The sequence below is a fragment of the Hevea brasiliensis genome, chromosome 13, assembly GCF_030052815.1.
Source record: "Hevea brasiliensis isolate MT/VB/25A 57/8 chromosome 13, ASM3005281v1, whole genome shotgun sequence".
Classification (NCBI taxonomy): domain Eukaryota; kingdom Viridiplantae; phylum Streptophyta; class Magnoliopsida; order Malpighiales; family Euphorbiaceae; genus Hevea; species Hevea brasiliensis.
Genome location: NC_079505.1, coordinates 86,974,045 through 86,995,084, shown reverse-complemented (window position 1 = coordinate 86,995,084; position 21,040 = coordinate 86,974,045). Strand labels below are relative to the sequence as shown.

At 31.0% G+C, this 21,040-nt stretch overlaps 3 protein-coding genes across 3 annotated transcripts; 1 reads left to right on the top strand and 2 right to left on the bottom strand.

Moving 5' to 3' along the window:
• Positions 1 to 6,054: 6,054 nt before the first annotated feature.
• LOC131172225 (homeobox-leucine zipper protein HDG1-like) lies at positions 6,055 to 7,698 on the bottom strand. The gene is made up of 3 exons (XM_058133181.1): positions 7,518 to 7,698; positions 7,057 to 7,424; positions 6,055 to 6,957 (listed from the first exon to the last, which is right to left on the bottom strand). The coding sequence occupies exons 1-3, from the start codon at positions 7,696 to 7,698 to the stop codon at positions 6,565 to 6,567; spliced, it is 942 nt and encodes a 313-aa protein (XP_057989164.1). The 3' UTR covers positions 6,055 to 6,564.
• Positions 7,699 to 7,837: 139 nt separating this feature from the next.
• Positions 7,838 to 13,203, bottom strand: LOC131171973 (homeobox-leucine zipper protein ANTHOCYANINLESS 2-like). Its single transcript, XM_058132712.1, has 9 exons — positions 12,382 to 13,203; positions 12,020 to 12,237; positions 11,789 to 11,906; positions 11,023 to 11,697; positions 10,580 to 10,681; positions 10,298 to 10,510; positions 8,831 to 9,005; positions 8,369 to 8,736; positions 7,838 to 8,269 (listed from the first exon to the last, which is right to left on the bottom strand). The coding sequence occupies exons 1-9, from the start codon at positions 12,460 to 12,462 to the stop codon at positions 7,877 to 7,879; spliced, it is 2,343 nt and encodes a 780-aa protein (XP_057988695.1). The 5' UTR covers positions 12,463 to 13,203; the 3' UTR covers positions 7,838 to 7,876.
• A 4,726-nt stretch (positions 13,204 to 17,929) lies between these two features.
• LOC110658405 (60S ribosomal protein L24) lies at positions 17,930 to 20,109 on the top strand. The gene is made up of 5 exons (XM_021815994.2): positions 17,930 to 18,011; positions 19,108 to 19,183; positions 19,288 to 19,389; positions 19,493 to 19,641; positions 19,749 to 20,109. The coding sequence occupies exons 1-5, from the start codon at positions 18,001 to 18,003 to the stop codon at positions 19,903 to 19,905; spliced, it is 495 nt and encodes a 164-aa protein (XP_021671686.2). The 5' UTR covers positions 17,930 to 18,000; the 3' UTR covers positions 19,906 to 20,109.
• Positions 20,110 to 21,040: the final 931 nt, after the last annotated feature.

Below are 21,040 nucleotides of genomic sequence, written 5' to 3'. Positions count from 1 at the left end.
ATTATTTTTTAAAATACCATATGTAAGTGTAAATTTTTTTTTTGGTTTATTTAATATATTTTTTATAAAATAATTCTTTGATAAAAATAGTTATCACTTTACATAAATTTATAATATAAAATAAATATATTTCATAAAAATTAAAATTTTAAAATTTTATTGTTTGTTATTAATATAATAAATATTAAAAATACATATCATTTTTTAAAAAATAAATTCTATAATTTTAATACTGTAACTTTAATTATTTTTAATTATTTTTATTTATAACTAAATTTTTGATATAATCATATTTATAATTTATTTTTGAAATTATGTATATATATAAATATAATTGAGAGATAATTCATATATAAAAATATAAGTATTTAATTAAAATTTAAAAATAATTCTACTAAAATTTAATGATAATAAAATATAGATAATCAAAATATTGGTTATCATTGCATTTGATATATAATTATAATGAAATAAAATATTTAAAAGTTTAGAAAATATTAAATAAAAAATTTTTTAAAAATTAATAATTAAATAAATATTAATTTAATATATTTAATTAAATAAATTTTGAGATTGATAATTAATAATTTTTAAAAAAAATAATACAAAAGTGTAAATAAAAAAAATTAAGAATATTTAGGTAAAATAAAAATATTTAGTGAGAATAGAGTACTTAATTTGTATTAAATATTTTATATGATATACTATACATTGACAAACAAATAAAAACTATTTTAATAAAAAAATTAATTTATAATTAAATACTATTTAATTGAAAAAGAGTAACAAACATTCAAATTTAATTTTTATAACGGTAACACGTTTTTTATTGACTTGGTCATTTCATTAAATCATCGTAAGTTGACCATAATGATAATAATAATAAATATTAATTAATTTAAAAAAAGTGAAATAAAAAGAATATTAAATTATTAATATAAAAAATATTAATTATAAATAAATTAAATTTGTATATTTTATTTTTATAACTTTTTATATAAATTACATTTTTTGTCTCTCAAATTTTTTAATAAAAGTTTTATAACAAAATAATAAAAAATATAACAATATAATAAAAATATTTATTAAATATAAAAAGTAATTTAATATTAATTAAATTATATGACAATTGATTATAAAATCACAAATTAATAATCAGATTTTTTTTAATTAATGGTCATTAATAATTTATTATTATTATTATTGAGGGTAACATATGATAAATAATATTTTATATAAATAAATTTATAAAAAATTAATATAAATAATTTTTAAATATTATATTTAATAATAGAATGTCTTATTTTTTAAAAATTTATTTTTTAAAAAATAATTTTTTAAATTATAAATATTAAAATAGTATTATATGTAATAATAATAATAATTAAAAAATAAATAAAAAATTAAATAATAATTAATATAAAAAAATATATTTAAAAAAAATTACATGTGATAAATTTTTAGTAAAAAGTGTTGTATATTATTTTATTGAGAATATCTTCTTATTTATATATATTCAGCATTAGGCTGCCAATTGGAGATCGCCACCTAAATTCTACCAATATATATTGCAATTTCAATTTTTTTCTTAACAATAATTACATGTATCTGAAGGTGGTACACGTGGGGCATAGGAAGTAGGCGTTGCGTTATAAATGAAGGGTTGGTGATTAAGGTGATCTGGAAGGTTTCACGTGCAAATACAGACATAAGATTAGTCTCGTCAATTTTACCTCGGGCTCCACGCATCGTGGATTAGGTGAAGTTAGATGAGATGTGGCCGTTGACCAGGCGGGCCCGCTCTTGCCATGCAACCTAAATCCAACACAATATTTTAGATTTATTTCTATCTTTCGACTTGGTAGTTTTTATTTGAAAAAAGATGAAGTGGTTGTTAGTGATGCAATCAAACCTAAGCTTGATATTGAAAATAATTTATTTATTTTGTGAACGAAGCTACCAATGTTTTGCACCAGTAAAAGGCCGAAGCTAGACCTTCCATTGGCCATTGCACTATATTAATGGGTTACATCTACCTGTGGCCACAAGTCAAATTAATAACGGGTCTCTTTCATCTCCATGCAGCCTCATCTGCAACCAAATCAGAACCATCGGGCCCAAAATGACTGAACAAGAGAGGCCCGTCCAATTGTCCCCATGCAGATGCTCCTAGGCCACCCACAACATGTTTGGAAAACTTTTTAGTGGGGAAAGAAAAATAAAGATAGAAGGATAAAAAAATAATAATAAAATAAAATCAATGAAACAAAATTGTGATGAATTTATTAATTATAATTTTATCTTACATATTTTTAAAAAGAATTCATATGAAAAGTATAATTGTATAATTTTTTAGTGAAAAGTAATTTTTTTATACATTTTTTTTCTTTTTTAAGAGTAAATAATAAGAGAAAAATAACATTTATTTTCTTTCTTCTTTTTATTTTTTTTTCTCTTTTCCAATCAAGAAAAAATGCTTATATCTCTTTATTTTCCACACATCCAAATAAAGGGCTAAGGCAAAAAAAAAAAAAAAAAAAGCATTCAGCAGATGTATTTAATCTTAATTTGGTAGATTTCATTCAATTAGGGAAAACCTAAAAAAAAATATAGAGATTTCATAAACTCCATTCCAACCATGACTAACTACCCAAAAAAAAAGGTGAGATTTAGACCAATACAAAGTTGATGAGGTTAGGAAGTCAAGAAAATAATAAAAAGGATTTATTGGTTTTGGATGCAGAAGCTGAAATCAACAGGACATGAGGGCATTAAAAAAGAATAAAAAATAAAAAAAGGAAGAAGGAAAAGATAACAGCTTGCAGCCATTAGAGGTCCCCATGCAATTGCTCCTATTGGGCATCAGGCAGAGAAAATTTCAAACAGTAATTAAAGATGGCATCACATCATATCAAATGTATCACAAGGAGCTAGATTATTTCACAAACTTGCTGGCAAAGTAGCTAAGTAGCTACAAATCACATGCAGAAAATTTGAAATTCCTAGCAGACAGAATTGTAGAAGGAATCCATCACGCATAACACACCTATTTGATTACTAGGGTTAATAATCCATATATCATATCTAAGTGAGAAATTCATAAGAGGCAGATGATCAAATAAAGCAATAATTTAATGAAACTGCTGTATATCATCTTCAAACTGATCAAACATATACATGTACAGTATCAGTAGTTTATTTTTCATATCAGAATGTTACAAATAAATCAACACATGTCTAGGTTGACCGACATGATTCTATGAACAGCCTGCTTTGATAACTTAGAATATCAAGCTTAGATTTCAACTCCTTCGACAGCTAACAAAACATTATGTTAAGGAAGTTGCAGTTCTCTTCCACTCTAAAGAATCTAGAAGAGCCACTCCGAGCACCAAAAGTCTTCCTGTGAACAATTAAGACTTCTTTAATAAAAGAATTCCATAGGAGGTCTTTCTTTTTTGTCACCAATACAATCAAGCAAGATTCATTCTTCAGCCCAGTAATGTCGTTGGGACATAAAATTTTTGAATGATTACAATGCTTTACAAGAGTGGAAGAAAGTGATCAAGAGGGGTGAATTAGACACTTTAAGTAATTTTTTAATTTTTACTTAAGACTTAATGAAAAATTATGATTTTACACTTCTATATATGTGTATAACTTTGTTCTTAAGATGTAATTTAAGTGATCAAACAAGTTATGCATAAATAGCAACTCATACACAAAATAATTATTTAATATCAAGTGTATCTTCTCACATAAAAATCAGAGTTTATAGGTTTAATTGTTCAAGGTCAGTATTAACTCAATAAAATAAATTCTCAACACATTCAATATATATAATTAGAGAATCAAAGTGCTGAAAATTAAAGAGTTGAGGGAAGAAAAGAATCAAACACAATGTTTATAGTGGTTCGGCTCTCTTAGACTACATCCACTTTTCTCAAAGTCCCACTTTGAGAGTCACTCCACTATTTGATCTTTTTTCAACAGGCAAGATTCAAAGTCTTTACAATCTCAGCAAGCTTCCCAGGTGCTTGAAAACCTTTACAATGTCTTTAGTTCCCACAAAAGATCACAAGCTTCACAAGGTGCTTGAAAACCTTCCACAAGTGTGTCCTCACACTTACACAACCTTAAATAGATTTTGGAGTAGATGAAATCACTCTCAATAACTCTTAGATACATAATTTAATGCTAAAAGATTGAGAGAGAAGATTTGTCACTCAAGCTCAAGAGTATTTGAACGAAAGTCTTAAAAATTGCACAATAAATTATCAATGAATAGAAACACTTTAATTAGGTAAAATTGTAGTAAATTATACTTTTTATAGGTGATTTTCATTGCTAAAAACGTCTGCTAGAGAGTGTGTCTAACGACTGTTTAATTTTCAAAAAACTAGCCGTTATTTCTTTGAAAGTCGTACAGCAGAGTTGTGTCAGCTCAGAGCATAAAAATAGTTAACTAAAATTTTCACTTGTTAACTAGTTTCGTAAGATATAAAATTTTAGACGACAAAACTAGTTAACTAATTTTCGCAACGAATTAACTAATTTCGCTACTCTCTAATTTAAATTTTAAAATTTTGAGTTTTGAAAGGAAAGTTGTAAAAATTATTTTGACCATTCAAAAACCTTAGAAATGATATAAAAGCACTTTCTAAACTCTTGAATTTAAAAATAAAATTGATTTTAGGTCTTAAATGGCATAATCTCTCCAATCTTGTACAATGGACCTAAGAACTTAATTTTTATTCTAATTCTTTATAGACTTTGATTCGTCTTGTGTTATACAAGACATTGATGGAAGGACTATTCTATTCGTCTTTCATATCATGACCTATAAAATCACTTCAAGTATTTATGCACAAAGGGTTAATGTATATTTCATTAAGTATTATTATCATCAAAACCAAGTTCATTATAGCTTACGGGGCCTACAGTTTTAATAAATAAAATCTATTTGAGGATATAATCATGATAATGATAGTCCTAACACATAATAGTGAAAGGTGACAACTAATCAAATTCATGTAATAATCGACTCATTCAAGTAGTTGGTTTGGAGCAAGCGGGCTTGCCTACTTATATATTGAGGACACTTCGACTTAAACTGCATTGAGAGAAATATAAATATATGCAAGAGTAATTTAGTTGCTCTAAACTATATTCTCTCTATCCATAACTAGGACACTTAATGAATTCAATGGCCTTGCTAAAGGGTTTTATCTTCTACATTTGTATTGCTTTATATGGTACCAAGCACTCTGTCCTAAGAGTATTCAAAGAGCTTGTCCTTTTGGTGTCAATGAGTGTTATAAATATGATTCTCTAGGAAATAAACTGATGAGTTCCACCATTTTCATTGCGCGGCCTATATGACTATTTTCAACGTGAAGGTTAATTGTAACAAGATTTTAATATAAGGCTAGTTCTGGTACGGTTGCACCATGGAACAAAATTTTCACACTGTTGTGACTAAAAAATATTCGATTTTTTCCAAGTACACACGCGTCATTTATGCAAGGACTATTTATTTATACTGTAGGAAAGTCCCGGCTCCTTTGCGAGTGTACATATATCTTTCATTCAAGGCCTTGTACATTTTATATTGTATCAGACTGGGACACTGACTTCTTGAAGGGAGATAGGATAGGTTTTAGCATTTCGGTATTAAATTTGACGAGATTGAAAGAAACGAAGCATTTTGGCACCAGTGGCGTTCAGGGTTTAGGGTTTTGGAGAGGGGAAACTGAGCAAATGCTGCCATGATGGGTGATCGAGTTAATTTTAATCTTTTCCTGATTTTTAATAGATTATAAAAAAATTTATACAAAAAAAAAAAAAAGAAATTTGCGCATCGAGCGGTGAAGACCACCAAATGCGCACTTACAGATGGCTAGGCCTGCACAAAAGAGAAATGAAAAACACAGGCCTAGGGCTAGACCCAACAATTGTGATCTGGGGGGGCCTTTCTTTGTCTCCTTTACATTACCCTAATTTTCACATTTTTTTTAATTGATTAGTACATTCTCCCCTTTCAAAAAAAATAAATAAATAAAACTCAATTATTATACGACAACAATTAAAGGTTGCCCAATGCAGAAATGAAAAAGCCAGAAGGCACATTCCAACCAAAATATTAGACAAAATGACAACCTAACAGTTAAAAGGAAGTTTGCCTATTCTTTGTTTTTCTATGTAAGGTTAAACAAAAGACGGGTCCGACTAAGTCAATGCCCGAACCACTGACCCGCAACCTGTTGCCACGGTTTCAAACAAGCCATCCACAGTCCGTTTAACAGCCCAGCTTTAAAACTATCCACTTGCGGTTCGTTCTTGACTAGAAACCCCCTTTCTCATGCGAGTTATCATCTCTGGATCCCTCCATTTCATTTCACATTCTGTCTGCTATACTTTCTCTATAATACATATGTAAATGTAAAAGTATGCTCAAAAACCAAAACCCAAAAAAGGTAACTACGCTAATTAATCTGGCAGCTAGAACAATTCCATATCAATTAATCTGGCAGCTAGAACAATTCCATATCTCTTTCAGCTATGTTAGTTGAAGCACTGTTTGATCCTTTGAATTGTGCGCGATATCAGACTATTCACCGTCTCCACTGACTCCAATGTGAGCTTAGCTGTAGGAAGGTTATTCACCAAAATTTGGAATCCAACTGTAAGGAGAGATCCTCCTCCATCACCCCCATCACTATCCCTTTTGATCAGGGTCCCGTTACAGAAATTTGCACCACCTTGACTGATTGGATCATCTGAAAGAATCACAAATCCTGATGGCAAGAGAGCCACATAGTTGGAATCCCCACCATTCATCACCAGAGTCATTGATGCTATGTCAATTGGTGCATATACTACCAGAGAACTTGACGCATCATTCCATGTTTCTTGCAATATTATCATGCTGCTCTCATTTGCGTAAGGACAAACAGTCTGCAAATTAAGGCACATCAACATGAGATTTACAATTGGTAAAGTCTAAGAAAATTGATTTTTTGTCTATTAGAACATAAATTATAATAATTAACTCACACTTGACCGCAAGAGAGAAACACAATTCCCGCGACAGTGGCCCTTGGAAATGTGGACCATCTCCTGCATCATCCCACCATGGGATAAAATGTCCCATTCACTTCTTGATCGTTCATCACGCAAGAAATCAAATAACCTTTCCCGCATAACTGGCAACCAGACAGAAGTTGCAGCACTCAAAACGATACCAGGTGGTTTGCCAGGTTCATTAATATTCTTTCGGGTCAAAATCCTAATATCTTCACTCACATTTCCAACTAGAAGCTTATCCCACTTGTGCAAAGATGAAGCACAAACTCCAGAACAAAAGTTATCCACCATGCGCTGTGCTAGCTTTGCCATGCTTTTCTTACCACTTATACTTATCACTGTAGCATGACAGTAAGTGTATTAGACTAACCACCTTTGTCACAAAATTTTATACATATATATATTAAAAAAAAAAAGTGAAGTTGCAAGACCTGTCTGATCATCACCAGAAATGGTCGGAGACATAAGGACTGACGTACACTCGCAGTACCTCTGTAGGGTGGCAAGCCACCTATGAGCACCAAAGCCCCTGCCAGAACTAAGTACTGACCGATAAAGTTGATGAACTGCACTCTCATCATACTGTGAGTGTTCCACCCAGGTAACCTGCATTTGAATATAAATCAACATTCTGTCTGCTATACTTTCTCTATAATACATATGTAAATGTAAAAGTATGCTCAAAACCAAAACCCAAAAAAGGTAACTACGCTAATTAATCTGGCAGCTAGAACAATTCCATATCAATTAATCTGGCAGCTAGAACAATTCCATATCTCTTTCAGCTATGTTAGTCGAAGCACTGTTTGATCCTTTGAATTGTGCGCGATATCAGACTATTCACCGTCTCCACTGACTCCAATGTGAGCTTAGCTGTAGGAAGGTTATTCACCAAAATTTGGAATCCAACTGTAAGGAGAGATCCTCCTCCATCACCCCCATCACTATCCCTTTTGATCAGGGTCCCGTTACAGAAATTTGCACCACCTTGACTGATTGGATCATCTGAAAGAATCACAAATCCTGATGGCAAGAGAGCCACATAGTTGGAATCCCCACCATTCTTCACCAGAGCCATTGATGCTATGTCAATTGGTGCATATACTACCAGAGAACTTGAGGCATCATTCCATGTTTCTTGCAATATTATCATGCTGCTCTCATTTGCGTTAGGACAAACAGCCTGCAAATTAAGGCACATCAACATGAGATTTACAATTGGCAAAGTCTAAGAAAATTGATTTTTTGTCTATTAGAACATAAATTATAATAATTAACTCACACTTGACCGCAAGAGAGAAACACAATTCCCGCGACAGTGGCCCTTGGAAATGTGGACCATCTCCTGCATCATCCCACCATGGGATAAAATGTCCCATTCACTTCTTGATCGTTCATCACGCAAGAAATCAAATAACCTTTCCCGCATAACTGGCAACCAGACAGAAGTTGCAGCACTCAAAACGATACCAGGTGGTTTGCCAGGTTCATTAATATTCTTTCGGGTCAAAATCCTAATATCTTCACTCACATTTCCAACTAGAAGCTTATCCCACTTGTGCAAAGATGAAGCACAAACTCCAGAACAAAAGTTATCCACCATGCGCTGTGCTAGCTTTGCCATGCTTTTCTTACCACTTATACTTATCACTGTAGCATGACAGTAAGTGTATTAGACTAACCACCTTTGTCACAAAATTTTATACATATATATATTAAAAAAAAAAAAGTGAAGTTGCAAGACCTGTCTGATCATCACCAGAAATGGTCGGAGACATAAGGACTGACGTACACTCGCAGTACCTCTGTAGGGTGGCAAGCCACCTATGAGCACCAAAGCCCCTGCCAGAACTAAGTACTGACCGATAAAGTTGATGAACTGCACTCTCATCATACTGTGAGTGTTCCACCCAGGTAACCTGCATTTGACTATAAATCAACATTCTTGCATACGCATGCAAGTTATACATGTGGGTATATTATGTATGCGTATATGATATATGTATATCTACCAACTCTAAGCATGCAGCAGAACTTATTGACCTAGCTAGGAACAAACTTGGAATTGAGAAGCTCAATTTACCAATACTTGAGTGACTTCAAGAAGATTTTTAGGATCCATTTAACTCATTTATTATTACACCATGGAGGCAGGGAAAGTTTACCATCTCCAGTAATGTTTGGGAATAAGAGAGAGACAGCATTAGCCAGTGATGTCTATCACAGCATATGTTGTGCAGGAGATTTTATCGATGCTTCAAAACTAACATATTTTCCATAATGCAGAAAGATGGTGAAAACCCACATGTTTCAACTATGTAACCAATGTCAAAAGCAACAACCTATAAAATAGCTTGAAGATTTTCATGTACTAATATTATATGGCCACATAGGAGGTCAGGAAAAAATGGATGAACAAAGTGAAATCTATAAGGGAAGTGTTCACGAGATGAAAGAGAGAGTTCCCAAACAATTATCAAATAGAGGCCTCCCTTACAAGTTAAAAGGGAAATTTACAGGAACTAAGGATATAAGATTACTATATAAAGATTAGATCCAGGTCATATCACCTCGTGGACGAATAAAAAAAATAAAAAAATAAAAAATAAAAAAACCAGTAATACAGCAGAAGAGATAGGAATAGAAGCATCAAATGCATACTTTATAGATCAAAGATTGTAAATTCCAAGGGCTAACAGGACAAAAAGATTATGAAAATACTAAATTAAAGATGAAGGAATCATATAATGACATTAAATTTAAAAGTCCCTCATTGTGTGTAATCATATTGAATTAAAGCACCCTTGATTTCCTCAACTTCAGAAGTAGAAATTGACTGAGTGCAAACAATAAGCAATCTTAGCATTGGAATTGAAGAATCAATTTATTTAAATAAAGGGAGCATCTTTCCTTAGTCAAATTATAATAAAAGGTCAAATTATTAGATAAATTAATGATATTTCATTAAGGGTAATGTCATCAAATAGTGCACAATGTTAGATAGTAATAACAATTCCAAAAAACATGGGTCAATGAAACACGTCCAATTGCCCAAATTTCAAAAGACGAAATCTAAACTGAACTCAAAAGTAGAAAAGATTATATCATGTAGTTATCACAATATCCTCATTATGTACCTATAACAATGACTAGTAAAGATTGGATGTAAACATATGCCATACAAATAAAAGAAATCTACATAAGCAGTTACCTTGGAGCAACCATTGGGCATATCTTGCATGATACAGCCAGAAGGAAATCTCCTGCAAGCAGCGAATGGGAATGAAATGGAACTTTCTTGGTTTGCATCAATGGAAACATCAACCACAGCCCCGAAACCCTCTGCGTGCTGCTTACAGAACCTAAGGAACCTCACTTGACGCACAGGGACAAAAGGTGAAACCACTTGAAACTCTGCCTGCATCTGGAATAGAACCTGCATTAGCGCCAGCTTTACTGCTAAAGACTAAAAACAGGTAGCAAATTAGCATACCACTTGCAAGGCACCATTTTTAGTTCCACCCATGCCACTCGAGATCACATCAATTGTGGAGGCTCTAGCAATCAGACCAGGAAATGCTTCTACCCACCGGTTCTACTTTCACAAAAACAGTTAAAAGTAGCTATTCAAACACTAGAAGTGTAGCATTAGCACAAGTAACTATGAAGAAAATTATTATTATTATTATTATTATTATTATTATTATTATTATTATTGAGAAATGTATAGCTATACTACTGAATAAGTAAATTGATTCAGCCAATGCAAAGAAACCAACAAGGATAAGATGGCAAGATTATATATTAACAAAGCAAGCATGCCTACAATGTTTTACAAAGACAAAAGTAAAAACAAATTACAGATATCAAAGCCTAGTAGTTTATAGTTAAAATAAAATCATTACAAGCTTCAAAATGGCATAAAGAGTAACATACCACATCCATCAAAGTCTCAACGAGAGCCAAGCTGTTGATGATTACTATACCAGTCTCTCTAGTCGCCTCAGTCACAAAGCTGCTGGGTTTCACACCAATACAAGGGGAAAACGTCCTCATATACTCCTCATAGTTCAGGGCATCCTTTCCTCCTTCCAAGCTTTTGATCCAAAGAGGACTATCAATCTGAGCTATCTTAATCAATTCATCCATGGCTGCTAATGCAAGATCTATAAACATAGATCTATCATAAGGAACTTCATTGAGCATAGGACTAGTCGTCGGCTTCATTAACGGCATTGTGATACCTCCACCATAATCAAGTCCAAACGGCAATGTCGTCTCTACATTGCATATACCTCCATATCCACTTCTCCCAACTGAAAGGTCCAACTTGGAATTTGAACCAAAGGGAGGGATAGGACAGAAGGACGAAGATAGAGGCCTACCTAAGAACTTGTTGGCTAAAGCACAAACACGACCTAATTCATCCTTGAGTCGACCATTTTCAATCCTTAATTGTTGTTGCTCATAAGATACAGGACCAGGAACCACAGGGCTGCCACAGTTGTTGCAAATTGGGTCTGTCATATTCTGCTTCAATAACTCATTCTCAGCTCGAAGCTTCTCATTTTCTTCTCTAAGGATGATATTCTCTTGACGTTCCAATTGGTTCTGATTTCAAAAGATCAATTGCAAAATCTTCAATACACACAAGGGAAAATGAAGGAAAAATCAAAGGGCAAACTACATTTTAGCAATTTACCTTCATTTGGGTTCGCCTATTCTGGAACCAAAACTTGATTTGCTTGCTTTCCAAGCCAAGCCTCCTGCTAAGTTCCGATCTTTGTTTTTCATCAGGATGAGGACACTCCTTAAAGAAACTATTAACACAGAAACAGACAACAAAAAAGCCCCCTTAGCAAAATCCCTCAATCAACGTTTAGAAAACACAAATGCAGATCCCTTAACCATAAATAAGTAGATAAATCCATACATTTCAAGCTCTTGTATTTGATGAGGAGTATGCCTATTGTATTTCTTTTTCCGGCACCGTTGATCCTCTCCAGCCTCCTGATCATCCCCAGATGCACCTTCCAGATTATCACTGCCAGACCTGCTCTCGTAACCATCCTCCTTGATCCTCCTCACTATAATAGGATCCAAATGTTCCCCAAGTAGACCCATATCACCATGAGTATCCATATTTCCTTTCTGTATTCCCATTCAAATAAATTAACCGAAAAAAGTTAGCGTCATTATCAAGAGCAACAATAAGCATAAAACCAAAATCACACTCAACAACAATAATGTACACAATGAATAAAGAAAAACGTTGTGTTGTAAGATGGGGCATACAAGAGAGAGAGAGAGGGCGGGTGATTTGGGAATAGATGGAGTGACGACTGGTGGCCGATGTCCAATGCCACCACTATGCATGGTATTGCCGTGTAACAATATCAGCCACAATCTTTGAACCCCCACCACCACCACCACTATTAACACTGCTACTATTACTGATCCTCAAACCCCAGAACTCATCCAAATGGGAAAACAAAAAGATGACCCTTTTCTATTCTTGGTTTATCCGAAAGGAGCTATCAGTTTCGCAAGGATGTGCTTAGATTTTTTTCCTTGTCTATCAAGTATTGATCTAAAAGCCCCAGCCACCTCCAGCGTTGAACAAAGGTTATTACAGTAGCATTTTTCATCAGAGAAGAAAAAGAAGTTTCATTGTCAACGCCCCATGCATGAATTTGCACTCCCTCTCGAGAAGAAAAAGGGATTAAAGAAATAGAAAAGACAAGGGGGAAGAAAAAAAAAAAAAGTCTTCTTTCTGATCCACCGTTCACACCTTTCTTTTCCCTCCCTAGAACACAAACTTATCAAAGGGAAAATCTCTGAAACACCATCCAAATGAGAGAAAAAGAAAAGAAGAAACCCTAATTTTCCGCCAGCTTCTACAGCATTCAGTGCTTGACCAACTGTTGGTCAGTAAAACGAAAAGGTTTCAAAAAGACGACAGAGAAAAAAACAAAAAAAAAAAGAACCAAAAGCCAAACAGAAAAAAAGTTGAAATCTTATTACGATCTCTCTCTCATTCACACTATTTACAAAGACTTTTCAAAATGCGATAATGCATCAGTATCCAACCAAATCAGAGGCACACAAGACCCAGTTGACCTTTACAGTTACCAAGGCCTGTTTCTGACGCAGAGCAGATATGCATAATCAGATCCTCTCTCTATCTCTTTCTTTCTCTGAAGTGACTTCAGTCCCTCTCACTATGTACTGTTTGGTATCTGTCCAAAGGTAAACGACAAAACCATGACGTAAGTGCTGGAGCAGATACATTATTATATATTGTATAGAATCGTATCATAAAATAAAATTTAAATTGAATGTGTGAGCCGACTTACAACGAGTGTAACGAGATCAGCCTAGTCAAATGGGAATTTAGTTTACTTTCTAATCCAAAACTCGCAAAGTACTTGATTTAATCAAGCCCCCAAAACCCTAGTTCTGAACGGTCATCAAATTTCTTGTACTGCTTGTTTCAATGGCCACTCGCCTCGCTCTCCATGCACAATTCTCTCCCCACTTTCCCCTCCACTTAAAAAGGAAAATTATGCGTGGGGGCAAGGGAAATAATATTGTGCATACATACCTATGTCACTATTTGACATTATGATAATTCATGTGTGCCTTACTTAAGTGGTTAATAGAATGCATTTTAACAAATGCTTTTATGTATAAGATTGATTGGTGTCTTTAAATTTATAACTAATCTCAAGGGGTTTTCGTAAATTTATTTTTTTATAAAATAATTAATTATTAAAATTTTATTAATTTAACGAAAAAGTTGAAGTTTCTTTACATAAAAATTATATATATAACATTTTTTAAAAAAAAATTAATAAATAATATTTAACAAACCCCAAAACCTGTTTCTTTTTTTTTTTTAACAAATTTTATCATATAAAAGTTATATCTTAAAATTTTTATATGAATAAACTTTTTTTTTTTAGTTAATAAAATTTTTCGTAAGTAATTTTTTTATTAAAAAATAATATTTTATGAAAATTTTATAAGATGAATTATAAATTTACGGTAAATTATATTATTTTCCATAATAAGTTGATTTTACTTTATATATAATCAACTAGCTATATATCCATGTTGATTTGGTAACTATAATTGGCAACATTGTTATAACACAATAGCAATAATATAGTAGCTTTTTTCTTTGTTTCCTTATATGAATCGGAGGAAATTATTGATTATATTTATTTTTATTATTTAAAATAAAATATTTTTAAATCAAATTTCATGTAATAATGTTAAATTTTATTTTTAAGAAATGTCAAGAGCTCACTCTTCCTTATTAACTTAATACATTCTGGTAAAAAAAAATAATACATGAATAATGAAATTTTAATTTTATCGGCTAAAATAATCGTATTAAATAAAATTATGAAACACATCTTAGTATGATATTTATTGGAAATGATAATCTTTATGAATTTCAAAAATTTTAAAATGGAAAATCAAATTATTTTTAACTTGATTAATAAACTTGATATCTTAAATTTCTTAATTATGAGATGCAATTTCAATAGATAGGGCATGCATATAACATGACTTGCACTTAAAGCATTAAATTTTATCGTATGGACTTTACTTAATTACGTCATGTCTTGACAATATTGATGGTAAGTTGATAACCTCAAAACATGATATCGTCAGTGTTTAAATTTCATTAAAAACCATATTATTCGGCGTTCAAGTAAATTATCAATTAATTGACTTTGATAATGGGTATGCCAAGCAATCCTAGACATTAACCCATGACTATTTATTGTTAGTTGATAATTAATGATAATAAATTTATGTTAAGTATTTAATAAAATTATATTTAATTATTATTATTAATATATAAAATAAATAATAATAATAATAATATTTATTATATAATTTATTTTATTATTAAAATAAATACATATTTATTAATTTAATATAGTATATCATTTATTATATTATTAAAATAAAAATATAATTATTGATATATTATATCATATTATTTATTTTATAATTGAAATAAGAAAATAATTATATCATTTTAAAAAGAAAACAATTCAATAATTTTAAAATTTTGGTTATAAAATAATAAAGTAATTATTATTATTATTGATAAAAGAATAAAATCTAATAATTTTAAGTTTTTAGAAAAAAATTTATTTTTATAATAAATAAGTATTTTATATTTTATTTTATTAATAGAAAATATTTTAATAAAATTGCAATCTCCTAATTAAAGTGTTAAGCTTGTAAATAAAAAAGATAAAATCAAATAACATTAATAATATTAAATTTTGAGTTACATGAAAAAATATAATATAGTTTGAATAAAAAATAAAATAAAATCAGTTATCAACAAATAAAAAATAACTATTAGAATAAAGTTAATACAAACTACAACTGATAAATATTATATCAGTTACTTATCAGTTATCAGCTCTATTTTTTAAAAGTTATCAAACACTTTAATTTATCTATTTAAGTGTCTATTAATTATTAATTGTACTCAAAAAGTGGATCAAACAATCCATTTTTAAAAAAAAAAAAAAACCATTAAAATGGGGGAAGAAAATGGAAAACTGAAATACAACTACGCCTAAATGTGAACTAAAGAGGTATTTGATTCAGCTATTGAATACAATTGATAGTTGATAGACACTCAAACAGATGAACTAGAGTTTTTAATAAATTTAAAAAAGTAAAGCTAATAACTAATGGGTAATTAATATAATATCTATCGACTGTAATTCATATCAATTCTATTTTTAGAACTGTTTCTTAGCTGATAACTGATTTTATTTTATTTTTTATTTATACCATATTATCATTTTTCAATTAACTCAAAAATTAATATCATTACTGTTTTCATCTTTTTCATTTATAATTTAACATCTTCATTAACATATTATAACTTTGTTAAAATATTTTTTTATTAATAATATAAAATATTTATTTATTATAAAGATATGTTTTTTATATTTAAAAACTTAAAATTAATTATAAGTATTTGAAGTTATTTAATTATTTTTTAAATAATTTAATTATAAAATAAATGATATAATATAATAAATTAATTAATATATATTTAATTTAATAATAATATAATAAAATAAATTTATAATATTATATTTATTTCAATAATAAAATAAATTATATAATATATACCTTTTATTAGTCATTTTACATATTAATAATAAAAATTAAACATAATTTTATTAAACACTTAATATAAATTAATTATCATTTACTATCAATTATTAATTAATAATTATTAATTATATTAAATAGTTAAATCAAACATTCCCTAAACTTAAAGCCATCAATTGAGCAGTTATCGGTTGGTAGAACTAAAATTTCAGGGGCCCATAACTCCAGCCCAACTACTAATTAATTTAAAGTCCTACCATATAGACTCAACCAGAGACTGGTTCAGATTAAAATCAAATTCGTAATCAATTGAACTAAATAATTTAAGGGCTTAAATTAAAATCGAATTAGCTGTGAGGGGATAGATTGAGTTTTCCCTATTTTTTAAATCTTGAACCATAATTAGATTAAAATCATCTATTTAAAGATTTTAATTGCATTCAAGTTTTTGTATATTTCACAGAAAATAATTTATATGTAAAAAATAATTTTAATAAATTATTTTTTAAAATATATTTTACATACAAATATTTTTTTGTTATTTGACCAATGTTTAGTATTTTATATTATTATTCACAAAATTTATTAAGTAAAGTATTATGAAAGTTGGCAGAGTTGAATTAAGAAAATGACTTTTGACTTTAAAAATGAAAAGTCATTTTTTCTTATTTTTATGTTATTTTACTTTGACAAATAACTTATTTTTTTTATCAAATTTCTTAAACACCCTTAAATATTAGAAAATATAAAAATATTTAAAAAATATATATTTCTTTAAATAAACAGAGCCTAAATTAGATTTTTTTTTAAAACAAAAAGGCAATTTTTTTAAATAGTAATAATTTTTATTAAAATTTCAACAAAAAATTGAGCACAACAGGTCAAATCTAAACCTAAACCAAAAAGTCAACCCACCACACCCTTAATTTTCACCGTTAATTTTAAACAATGCCATACGATATCATTTTCAAATCAAAATAAAAATATCAAAATTTCAAAATTGAAACTGAGTTTAAATCAAAATTAACCATAACCATGAATAAATATAATTCATTCCAATAAAGTCTTAAACAAATCGATTCCAGCGTCAAATCAATTTGGATCTGACCGATGGGAAGGCCTACACCTCCCCTACTCCAAATCGCTTACTAACTTTGCTCACATCAGTTCAAGAGCTAATTAGATAACGAGTGAATTAGCTTTCCACAGTAGCGCATGAATTAACTCACTTAGCTAATGTTATTTAGGAAATTGTGTTTTTAAAATTATTTAAAAATAAATAAAATTTGAGTGTGTAAAAATTAATTTACAAATAATTTTAATTATAAATATTAAAAATTCAAAATTTAAAATCAAATTACGAAAAACAATTTTTTTTACAAATTTAATATTCTCGTATTATAATTTTGCTTAGATTGAAAAATAAATTTAATATAATATAAAAGTTAATTAATAGAATTCAAGAAACAATTGATTTATTTACTACTGGGTGCACCCAATGCTTTACCATTAATGACCTAAACGGTAAATTTGAGGTTTAATTTGCATTTGATTTCGGAGTCTCTATTTCCAAACACGAAGCTCACACAACTGCACAAGCTTGCCAGGCGGCCATACAGCGCCCTCTCAAGCCCAAAATGTCATGACTCGTGGGCCTGACTTACTTATTTTAGGTTTTTTTATTTTATTTTATTTTATTATTTCTCTTCAGCCGAATTCTGTGTCTCAGGTACATTTGCTGCTGCCGCTGCCATGGTTCTCAAGTACGTTTTTCTTTTCTCCCAAAAGAAATTTCAGTTACCGTTGATTGCATTTCAGTGCCTGTAAGATGCATAAATGGAGAAGAAACGAAAATTTTATTCCCTTCATTTTTCACTCTCCTAGTGATTAACCAAACTATAGAAATTGTGGGTTTGTGCATTTTCTTATCCCTGACCTGTGTATGCGATTTTCTAAATTTTTGGGTTAGCGATAGCTGCAAATAGCTTTTGGTTGGCTTTCTTATTGTTGGCAAAGGAATTTTCTTTCTGGTTTAGGATTTAGGATAATTTGAGAAATCACGGTTTTGTTACAAGGAAATGGCATTGCTATGTGAAATTTCTTGTTTGTGGCTGAAGGAATTATATATATATATATATATATATATATATATATATATATATATATATATATATATATATATATATGTTTGTAGAATGTTTGATGCTAATAGGTGTTCCCAGTAAAACTGTTGTTAATATGTTAAGATGACAACAGAAATTTTGATATTGTAAGTAGGAATTAAATTTCTTGTAGTCAATAGATAACAGGATTTCAACCGAAAAATTCCATAGTCCTATGTAGTTATACTCTGATGATCATCATCTCCTAAGTAATTCTGTTTGTAGCGTATTGTATGCGACACCTGGAAATCTTTTATACTTGTCCTATTATGCTTTGTTTTTTTTCCCGGGTTTGATTCAAGATGGTGCAAAAACATTAACGTGTCTTTAAGATTAATTAAATTGAAAGTTTGTAGAATTTGTTACTGTTAGTTTATGAAATAGCATCAGAGAATATAGGTAATTATTGGGTACCATTTGGAGGTTTTTTGGACTTTGTGAACCAGGATCTATCATAATCATGACAATGTGGTCATTGGTGGTCTTAGATTCGTTATCATGATAGCGGTCGAACATGCATGTTCTGTTTTGGGATATCCCTATTGATGATAGATTGTCACCTTGTGGCTTTTTATCTGTTTCTTTCTGGGATTATAACTTCTAATCTTTTGAGAGAAAGTTGAATAGCATGTCTCCTATGAAGTGAATGCATTTAAGATGTGAATCTTGGAGTAATTGCTAATATTCGTAATTTCAGGACTGAACTTTGTCGCTTTAGCGGGGCAAAGATATACCCTGGTAAGGGCATCAGATTTGTTCGCTCAGATTCCCAGGTAATTGTCAGTGTTGTTGTTGAATGTAGATTGTTTTATCTGGCATACGTTCCTTTTTTTTAGTTGACAAAACTTAATAATCTCTGTGATTATGATCAATTAAGGTATTCCTCTTTGCCAATTCAAAATGCAAGAGGTACTTCCACAACCGATTGAAGCCCTCAAAGCTAACTTGGACAGCCATGTACAGGAAGCAACATAAGAAGGTGATTTTTCTTTTCCTTGCTTTTTCTGGTTGTTATTTTTATATCAGGGATATATTTCTGTTTATAAAGGAACAAATAATGCATTGCATGTTAACGTTCACAGGATATTGCTGCTGAAACCGTTAAGAAGAGACGTCGCGCTACAAAAATGCCTTACTCTAGGTCTATAGTTGGTGCTACTTTGGAAGTCATACAGAAGAGGCGAACTGAGAAGCCTGAAGTACGTGATGCTGCAAGAGAGGCTGCACTCCGGTATGCTTTCTTGTTGTTATGAGGATCAATATGTGTAGATTATTTTGTTACTGTTGGCACTTTGATTTTATGTTTTCATTTGTTGAATTGTGTGATCCTTTGTGCTGTGAAATTAAGGAGAGAATTAAGAAAACGAAGGATGAAAAGAAGGCCAAGAAGGCTGAGGTAATGGCAAAGACACAAAAGACCCAGAGCAAAGGTAGCTTGCCCAAAGGTGCTGCACCAAAGGGCCCCAAGCTTGGGGGTGGTGGAGGGAAGCGCTGAGATCCTTATGTCCTCATAATATTAGTTGATAAAAAAGTTTTGGATTAGAGATCTTACTTGCATCAATCAGTTTTTCTTAGATTTTTGTCTTCTAAGAGTTCAGCGAATTTTGTTTTTTCTTGGATTTGACTGTATAAATTGAATGATGATTTATCAATTGCAATTCTGCCTGGATGAATGAACTGGAATGAGAGTTATCAGCTATTGGATCAAAAGTAAAATATGATTAAATGCATCAGACTGCTGTGCACGCTGTATCATTATCCAAAATGAAACTAGGGAAGTGGTCTCTTGAGCATGTAATACCTCTGTTTTGACTGTTGTATCCCATACTATTTTTTGCCCCTTTCAAGGCTGAGATGGACCTCACGTTATCACAAGCAAAGTTAAACTTACGGAATCATAGGGCAGTACCTCATTTACAGTGGGATATACGATTTTTGCAGTCAACTAAATGGGAATATTTGCTTCTATAGGCTTTAGTATTTGGGATCTGTGTACGTGTTTAAAAGAGTTAATATATGTGGGACAGGGGGACTGATTTCAACGCTGAGAGAGCGGTAGGCATGAAACTATGGTCTTTGATAGGTAGCATTGAATCACAGACAGTAAATATGGTCCTGCTGGCATGTCCAAGGGATATCCACTGACATTTATGTTAGGGGGTCACCGAGATGATGTTTGTGTAGAAGTGAGAAATGGGTCGGGTCTTAAAATCTACAAATCACAGTTATTGAGGGCACTATGCCGTTGGCTCGTCATAAATGACGGTTCATTGCCATCGAACAATGTAGGCGCAGCTGGGTTTGTTCAGTTTTCCGTTTTTAGGTTGGTCTTACAGAAGATTTTTTTTTGGGAAGCTTATAGAATCGATGTTAGTGGATGAATGTAAAGAGATAAGTTCAGGTATAACACATTAACATGGACGTCGTTGTCCCATGAAAAGGAATAAGAGCAACCATTATTTGTCATTATCCGAATGGAAGAATCACCGGAAACTATTTTTGTACAGGAGGCAGGAAACTATTGTACCAAAATGGTGGGACCGTGGGAACTAACCTTGATATAGGCAAGAAGCAGTGATGATAGCCATGCAGGCAGATAAAGGAGTAGCTTGGAAGCAACAGAGGCAGGC